Source organism: Phyllostomus discolor, chromosome 12, assembly GCF_004126475.2.
Source record: "Phyllostomus discolor isolate MPI-MPIP mPhyDis1 chromosome 12, mPhyDis1.pri.v3, whole genome shotgun sequence".
Lineage (NCBI taxonomy): Eukaryota > Metazoa > Chordata > Mammalia > Chiroptera > Phyllostomidae > Phyllostomus > Phyllostomus discolor.
Window position 1 is genome coordinate 29,221,038 of NC_040914.2, and position 9,472 is coordinate 29,230,509.

Here is a 9,472-nt window from a genome sequence, read left to right on the forward strand (position 1 = left end):
CCACCTCTCCCCCTTTTACAAAATCTATATCCCGATACATCTTTCCCACTCCTCCGCGTGCGGGAGTAGCGCGACCTTCAGCGACGGAAGCCCTCGAGGGACATGGCATCTACGGCCGCGCCGGCCAGCGGCTCTCGAAACGGGGCTGGCCCGGAATGGGGAGGGTTCGAAGAAAACATCCAGGGTGGGGGCTCAGCTGTGCTTGACATGGAGAACATGGATGATACTTCAGGCTCTAGCTTCGAGGATATGGGTGAGCTGCATCAGCGTCTGCGCGAGGAAGAAGTAGATGCTGATGCAGCTGCTGCTGAAGATGAGGATGGAGAATTCCTGGGCATGAAGGGCTTTAAGGGACAGCTGAGCCGGCAGGTGGCTGATCAGATGTGGCAGGCAGGGAAGAGACAAGCTTCTAGGGCCTTCAGCTTGTATGCCAACATCGACATCCTGAGACCCTACTTTGATGTGGAGCCCGCCCAGGTGCGAAGCAGGCTCCTGGAGTCCATGATCCCTGTCAAGATGGTCAACTTCCCCCAGAAAATCGCAGGTGAGCTCTATGGGCCTCTCATGCTGGTCTTCACGTTGGTTGCCATCCTCCTCCACGGGATGAAGACATCTGACACCATTATCCGGGAGGGCACCCTGATGGGCACAGCCATTGGCACCTGCTTTGGCTACTGGCTGGGAGTCTCATCCTTCATTTACTTCCTCACCTACCTGTGCAACGCCCAGATCACCATGCTCCAGATGCTGGCACTGCTGGGCTATGGCCTCTTTGGGCACTGCATTGTCCTGTTCATCACCTACAACATCCACCTCCATGCCCTCTTCTACCTCTTCTGGCTGCTGGTGGGGGGCTGTCCACCCTGCGCATGGTGGCTGTGTTGGTGTCACGGACTGTGGGCCCCACACAGCGGCTGCTCCTCTGTGGCACCCTAGCCACCCTGCACATGCTCTTCCTGCTCTATCTGCATTTTGCCTACCACAAGGTGGTGGAGGGGATCCTGGACACACTGGAGGGCCCCAACATCCCACCCATGCAGAGGGTCCCCAGAGACCTCCCTGCTGCACTCCCTGCTGCTAGGCTTCCAGCCACCTTGCTCAACGCCACAGCCAGGGCTGTCGTGGTCACCCTGCAGTCACACTGACCCCACCTAAAACCCCTGGCCAGCCCCCTTTAACCCAGCTGCAGAGTGAAGGAAGACTAAAGGACAGAACTGATGACATATGTCTCTGTGTTGGGGTCTGCAGCTGCCACCGAACTGTAGCCACTGAAGCACCTCCTTTGACACCCGTCGGGGCTTCTGAAGGGCACAGGGCCGGCACCCCTGGCCAGGACTGCAGGGCTCTGCAGCCAGTGCACAAAGTGGGTCAGTGCCTCTGAGGCCCTCCTACCACCTACCCCTTCCTTCCTCTTTATCTCTCCCACATTGTCTTGCTAAATAATAGACTTGGTAATTAAAATATTGGCATCTGGAAAAAAAAAATCTATATCCCCAAGCCCCCCAATATATCTATCATGTGGAAGCAAGCTAGTTACTTTTGGACTTCTATTTGCCCAGGCCCCCAGAACAAGTGCCCCTTCAAGTAATCATAACTTCTGGTTCCAGCCCCAAAACAAAGAACAAACTGGTAAGTATAAAAAGTTATTCACTCTCCAAAATTGTAATATTGGCTGGGACTTGACAATTCCCCCTTTCAACGGGGTCTTCAATTTCTCTTCTAATTCACACTGCATGCCTTCTCCCACTGGCAGGAACTGTTCTAGCTGCGACCTCTGAGGACACTGAGACATGCAGTAAAGGATTATACAAGTCTTCAATATCATGATTAATATTTTCTTCAACTCGAGAAATCACACCTACTTCTGCAGGGAGTTAGGCCTATCTATATTTACCTGCTAACTGGACAGGCACTTGTACTCCTGTTAAAATTATTCCCAAACTCACCCTCATCAATGACAATATACCTTTCCCTTTATACTCCCAACCCACAAGAGTCAAAAAGGGGGTCTTAGTCATAATCACCATAACTAGCATTCCAGTCGGAGTAGGGACTGGCATCAGAGGCCTTTTGAACTCCATTTTTACAGCCCAGTGACTCTCCTTAAAAGTAACTCAACAGATAATTGACTTAGTCAACCAAATTAATACCCTGCAAGAACAAATCACCTTCCTGGAAGGAGTAGTCCTACAGAATAGGTGGGCCTTAGACCTAATGGCTAACCAGGGAGGGACCTGTGCTATGCCTAACAAAGATTGCTGGGGTTTTTTTCATTAACTGATCTGGAAAAATACAAAACAAGTTTTAAAATATTCACAAAGCCAACAAATTCTACAAAGAGGGAGCCTTAGGAGGATTTGACTGGTGGGATTTTAGGTCAGTATCTTGTCCTGGTTTTCCTGGCTAACTACCTGCCTAGGGCCTATAGCAGCCTTTATTCTCGCTTTTTGGCCATGTCTTCTCAAATATTTCATATCCTACATTCAATAGAGCATCCAGCCTCTGGGAGATTCCCTCCACAAATGGCCTCCAGCCACAGCTCTCACTTTCTGAGCTGCCCAATTCCAATCTCTTCCCTATAATGACCCATACCCAGACCCTCATGTAGGGACAACTATACATCCCTAAGCAGTAGGAAGTAGACATAAGAAGACAAGACCTTTGTCCATAATCCCCCCAAATCATTAAGAATATAGTCATACCTCAGTACTCATCAACTTCAGAACTTCCAAACCCTGTACTCGTTGCATTTTGAAGAGAAAAAAAAAAAATGACTCAGTGCTTGCTAGGGACTCATAGCACTTGCTAGAACTTGTATGAGTCATGATGCTGGCCACAAGAGAAAATGCTTCATCATTCATTGCCTGCTGAGTACTTGTCAGTTTCAGCATTCATCATGAGTTCCAGAATGAAATAACGGCAAGTACTGAAGTACAGCTGTAAAATAACTTTAAAAACTGAGAGGGAAAATTAGAGGATAAAGCTGGTGCCATTTGCCAAGCAGGCCTGTGACCTTATTAAACATGTGTGCCACTTTACTGTTATGAGCTTATGTTCCCAGAATAGGAAAACTGGAAAAGTAAGAACAGGTAACTAGCTGTCCCTCACAGCTGCAGGCAAATAACATTGGACCCAGCTGCAGCTTCTGCAAAACCAGCAGGAACTTCCTGAGTTGCAATGCCCCCAATAGCAAACGATCCCCCTTTTATAATCCAATAAAACCTCAAAGTCCCAGCACCTCAGCACCTGCATAATTCTCTGCACTTGGCCCCTTTCCTCTTGGGGAAAGTGAATTAAACTTTTCTCTCTGTATTTTCTTTGTGACTTCTTTCACAGCCCACATCACCAGCCACCCTAACGTATCACACATAAGTATAATGTGCTTTGTGAACATTCTACTCTACACCATTTTCTTTAAGTTTAAATGTTCAATGATACATTAAGTCAAGTCTAGGTTTGCAATCTTTGTCAATTTCCCTGGTGTAAAAACTCTCACCATGGTCAAGTTCTGAAATGCCAAAATGATGTCACTGAACATCGAGATGGTAAACTATTCTAGCAGCACATGAGTATATTTTTTTTCCAGCATACTGATAATAGAAATAGATAACCTTAACACTGATAGGGGGAAGGTAGAGGGTGAAGTGGTCGAGAAATAGGAAAAAGGACTGAAGGACGTGAACAACAGTGGGGTGGGGGGAGGTAAACATAAGGGAGGTGAATGGTAATGCATAAAAATACAATAAAACATCTATTATAACAAATAATTAGGAAGTGGTAAGTTTTAAACATTTTAAAAGACTTTTATATAAGTGTAATTGATTTAAAACATACAATTTTTTTTTACCATAGAGTTTTGATGTTTCCATACATGCTTGCATCCCTTAAACCAGTACCTTCTGCCCTTTTCAGTGCTTCCTCCTTGACAAGTAAAATTACTGATACTGGGACATATTCTTCTTTTGTAATGTCTATTTTCAAATATATCCATAAATAAAATATTGTTATGAAATCCCATGAATCCTATCTTAGCCTTCCATCGTATCCATCATCATGGTGATACTTCCTTCTATCCCCAGGCACAATAGTGGGTTATTTCACTTAAACTTCCTGTTATGTCAATGTGTAAGCTTTTCTTAATGCATTTCTAAAATGTATGAACCTAGCCCTGGGTGGTGTAGCTCAATGGATTGAGCACAGGCTGTGAACCAAAGGGTTATGGGTTCGATTCCCAGTCAGGGCACATGCCTGGGTTGCAGGCTGGTCCCCGGTGGGGGCCATGTGAGAGGCAACCATACATTGATGTTTCTCTTCCTCTCTTTTTCCCTCCCTTCCCCTGTCTCTAAAAATAAACAAAATCTTTAAAAAATAAAATAAAATGTATGGACCTGATAACCTGAGTACACAAAAATACTTTTAAAATATGATAATGCTGAATTTTATTAGTTACTTAAGGTAGATTGCAATTAGGATATAAAATATATGTTTATGGCTTTCATTTGGTGTGTCTTTTAAGTGTATTCACCTATGTGTACCACTTGCCTCTCTGTCCACTGAAAAATTGTTTATTAAGGTGTTGATGTATTATATAGTTGGTTCAATATTGCATGTTAAATTTAAAATTCTGAATTATTTCTATGTAATCCAGATGGTTACAATACAGACATGAGTATAAACTATGTATTCTTCTACTCAGACTTCTTCTTAGACTTCTCTAACTTCCATTTGTCAGATAAATAAAACAGTGACTTTTTTTTTAAAGATTTTATTTATTTATTTTTAGAGAGGGAAGGGAGGGGGAGAGAGAGAGAGAGAGAGAGGGAGAGAGGGAGAGAGAGAGAGAGAAACATCAATGTGTGGTTGCTGGGGGTTATGGCCTGCAACCCAGGAATGTACCCTGGCTGGGAATTGAACCTGGGACACTTTAGTTCCCAGCCCGCGCTCAATCCACTGAGCTACGCCAGCCAGGAACAGTGACTTTTCATAGTTACACCTTTAGCTGTTCACAAATTCCAGTTTCTCTGGGTTTTTTAGTAAATTGTAAACTTTTTTTTAGAAAAAAGAAGCACCTCTCCCAAATCAAAAGTCTTAAGCTGCTTTTCACAATGCATATGTTTAAAATCACATCTATTATTAATATTGTACATGTTTGTCCATTGTACCTCAATAAAGGTGAAAAAAGATTGAAATCACACCCACACAAAGCCATTATATGAGCTAATGTTGAGAAATAGAACTTTGGAAGAAAAGAGTTTTTTTAATTCATCACACAGAACAAAAGTAAACAACATACTTCTTAATTTACTTTCCCTTAGAGAGAATGCACTTTGTATTTGGAGAAGGAAAGATTAGTTGTCGGGAGTTGCTTTTGTGAAATGATGAATAAGAGCCTTGTCAGAAGTCAGATATTGATACCAGGGACTGTATCTTTTGGCACATTCATGTTTATACTTCCTGCTCTGTTCACTGTAATTCAACCTTTTTTGACTGCATTTAGAAGGACAGCCATGTATTTTTCATATTTCTTTTCAGGTCCACAAGGTGGCTTGATGAGTTGATGATAGGGACTGAGTATAGCAACTGTGCTCCTTGTACTAGTTTGCTATGCCTGCATATAATAGGTAGACTCTGGTATGCAAGCTGAAATCCCTGAACACATGGGTCTTCCACTCAGTACTTCAACAGAAATAACTGACTTGCCCCTGAGTGAGTGGACTATATGATCATAAGGGCAAGTGAGAGAATACCTTTGGCCAAGGGAGCTCAAAGGCTTTTAAAAGTTCTGCTGATTTTAATTTAAGAATGCCACAGCTTTTTTCAACTTTTCCAGAAGATTGTGGGTGATAGTGTAGTTTTTTGAGTCAGAGGTACTACCCAATAGAGTTATTTTATAATAATCCCCATAAATTGGGTGACACATGATATAAAACATTGGGATCATTCAGGGTTGGAAACAAAATCACTTTTTCAATTCTCACTGGTGTGGACCAGTTGGTTGGGCATCATTCCACAGAGCCAGTGGCTACTGATTGGATTCCTAGTCAGGACACATGCCTGGGTTGTGAGATTGGTCCCAGGTTGGGGCAGGTATGACAGGCAAATGATCAATGTTTCTTTTCCTCTCTTTCTTCCCCCTCTTCCCCTCTCTCTAGAAGTAAATAAATAAGATCTTTTAAAAAATCACTTTTTCAGCAACTAATGGCAGTAGCTTTTCAGCAAAGAAATGATCTAATTTAGCCTGGAAACATTCAAATCCCAAGGAGGGTAGAAGCTGGATAAGTTTAATTTGGTGTTCAGAGGACCCTTGAAGTATGGCCACTTTTTTACTCGAGGTCCCATGATGGTGTTTGGGTGGTCCAGGCCATGTAGTCACTCTTTGTCTCCTCCTGGCTGGAGGATTAGAGTTTAGGGAAGAGGCAGGTGGGAACCCAGCCAACCTGCCCAACCCAAGAAGGCACCTTAGGTATAAACATCTCAACTTTCTCCTTGGGTTGACCCCCTCTCCCAAATGTATTGCTGCCCCATCACCCACTTCACCTTCCAGAAAGATCAGGACTCCAAGGCCAGCCCCTTTGTTGGCTCTTGAGGTGTTTGTATCCTCCCACAACCCCTGAAGCCTGTCTACTCACTATCCCCACTTGCCACTAGTGGAAACTGAACCTGGGCTGGGATTGGGAGGGCAATCTCTAGTGACCCCCAGTTAGTCTGGGGATCCAAGCATTGATCCCTAGTCCACAGCCCAGTGTCTCAGGAAATCTGACCCACTGCATTTCTCTTCTCTTCCAGCAAAGTTGCACCATGAGAAATCCTCCTCTTGGGTCCCTCTTCATTTGCAGGATGGTCTGCAGACCTTCTTCCTGGATGACAATGGACCCTTAATTAGTCTGCTTGGGCTGCCATAACAAAGGACTTCATACCAGGCAGCTTAAACAACAGAAATCTGTTTTCTCATACACTTGGAGACTAGAAATCTAGTCAAGGTGTCAGCAGGATTGGATTCTCCTGATGCCTCTGTTCTTGGCTTGCATATAGTTGTCTTCTCTGTCCTCATGTGGCCTTATGAGTGTGTGTGTCTGTGTCCTAACCTTTTTTTCTAAGGACACCAGTTGACCCTCTGGACTATTTTACCTTTAAATGATCCTGTTTTCAAATACAGTCACATTCTTAAGCCCTGGGGTTAGAACTTCAGAGTATGGATTCAAAGCACACATTTCAGCCCATAAGAACCCCCATGCATCTTTTCATAATGAGCTAACATTAAGGAGATCTGTGGAGGATTGTCTCATTTAACACCCATGCAATTATCCCGCAGGTGAATATTTATTATGTCTACTTCTCAAAGGAGGGATCTTCAGCTCAGAAAGGATGCCCAGCTGGCAAGAGTCTGAGCTGGGGAAGATTTAGTGGACCACTCCGGGTCACATCAATCTTGTTTTCTTGCCTGTCTCTGAGGGAAAATAGCAAATCCAGCCAGACCCCAGAATCCCTTCCTGTGAGGTGAGACCATCTAGTAACAACACCCAGACATCACTAGAGGACCTGTAACCCCTCCCACATACATGCTGCATCTTCCCTGCAAACTCCTGCCTTCCTGTCCTCATGGAAGGCAGCACCATTGCCCTGGCATCCCAGACAGGGTCATCAGTGTTGCCCCAAGAACATCACTGGCCCTCACCACCATATAAAGTGATTTGTATTTAAACCCTGTTGGTCTTCCGTCTAATATCACTGCAGGGTGCTCCCTCCAATTTGTGCTTCAGCACTGAGCTGCCACCCAGGAATCACTGTCACTGTCATGGACATTGAGAGACATGCTAAAGAATTGAAGGAAGCTCAGTTTCTTTCCCACCAATTTAGCAGGCGAGTTTAGCCTTGACCACTCCTCCCCATTCCTCTCTGTGATCGTCTTGTAAATGATCATGGGCTCGCTTGACAGCATGCACAGACACAGCATAAAGAAATGCAACTGAAGTGCAATTGGGCCAAGAACCAGCTGTGCCTTCCCTGGCGTTATAGGCTCTTCATTGAATCCAGTTAGCCAAGAGCAATCAGGAATGCATGCCCTTTGGTTGAACATAGTCAGTCTCCCAGCTCCCTACACCGGTTATCTCAATTATACCCATAGTGTTGTAATTTACAGAAGTGACTGAATGGGGACATGAAGAGTTTAAAGTATCTGTAAGAAGTTTTCATTACTTACAGTTCCCAAGAGCAGGGACACGCTGTACCACACACAACCACATGGGAAAGCAACGGTGTTGGTCAGAAGACAGGAATGAGGAGAACATGGGCACAGGTGTTTCTTGTAGTTTTCCTGAGATAGGCAAGGCAGGGTAGCTTACACCATGTAGGACTGGTGACTTTGAATAATTCTGGCAGGCTTTGGGGAATGTGACTGGTCCCTAGTATTTTGGTACCTAGCCCTGGGTTGATTTAGGGGAAATACTGGCTTGTTGTGTGAGAGTCAGATAAAGGAAGTATATTGGGTTATAGCTCTGCATTGGTTGGTTTACATAAGATAGAAACACAGGTTGTTGGACAGGTTTTTTATTATCTTTTAGAATTAGGTAGTTCTGGGAGAGGGAGTCTCTTCCAGTCTGTGGGCCTTCAAGATGTCAACATTATGAAATACAGAAAATAATGTCATATATATATATATATATATATATATATATATATATATATATATAATGTCATTCATATATATACACACACACTTCTCACACGTTAATGTCATTAATATATATATATGTACTTCTCACACATAATACATTCAGTGAATATTTCTATTCCTTATTTTTCCTTTTTTTTAGAAAGCTTCATGAATTTGCATGTCATTCTTACACAGGGGCCATTTTAATCTATGTGTCATTCCTATACTAGGACATGAGCCTTGGTTGGCCCATGTGGCTTGGTGGATTGAATGAGTGCCAGCCTGTGAACTGAAAGGTTGCCTATTTTGATTCTTGGTAAGGGTACATGCCTGGGCTGCAGGCCAGGTCCCTAGTTAGGGGCATGCCCGATGCAACCAGTTGATATTTCTGTCTCATATTGGTGTTAGTCTCTCTTTCTTTCTTCCTCCCTTCCCCTCTCTAAAAATCAATAAGTATCTTATTAAAAGTTTAAAAACAATTCTAGTATATCTGCCGTCAAACCAGCACTGTATCCCTAAGCGTTTCAATTCTGTCTTGTACATCATACCATGTGGCATCTCAGCCTCATTAAACAAAAGACTGCCATTGAATCCACAGTCAGTTGAAAAGGTAGACTGTTAGAGCCACCTCCTCCAGCTTCATAAGCTAGCAATCTACTAGACTCTCTAGTACTTCACTGTGTCAATGAATTTGGTCTATTCATATATTTTATTGGTTTACTAATATATTTTACCCTTCCTGGTCAAATAGGTGAGAAACCCATACCCATAGTTGCTCCTTATTTTATGAAAAAAAAAATACTGGCAAAGTATCATCAT

At 43.5% G+C, this 9,472-nt stretch overlaps 2 protein-coding genes and 1 pseudogene across 2 annotated transcripts in view; 2 read left to right on the top strand and 1 right to left on the bottom strand.

Moving 5' to 3' along the window:
• LOC114510901 (zinc finger protein 211-like) overlaps positions 1 to 9,472 on the top strand; it is a 251,805-nt gene that overhangs the window by 138,293 nt on the left and 104,040 nt on the right. The window lies entirely within an intron of this gene.
• Positions 29 to 1,484, top strand: LOC114510893 (protein YIPF3-like). Its single transcript, XM_036013480.1, is given in 2 exon segments — positions 29 to 844; positions 847 to 1,484. Coding segments are annotated over 2 exon segments (1,041 nt in total). The 5' UTR covers positions 29 to 102; the 3' UTR covers positions 1,146 to 1,484.
• On the bottom strand, positions 8,804 to 8,904 carry LOC114511776 (annotated as a pseudogene).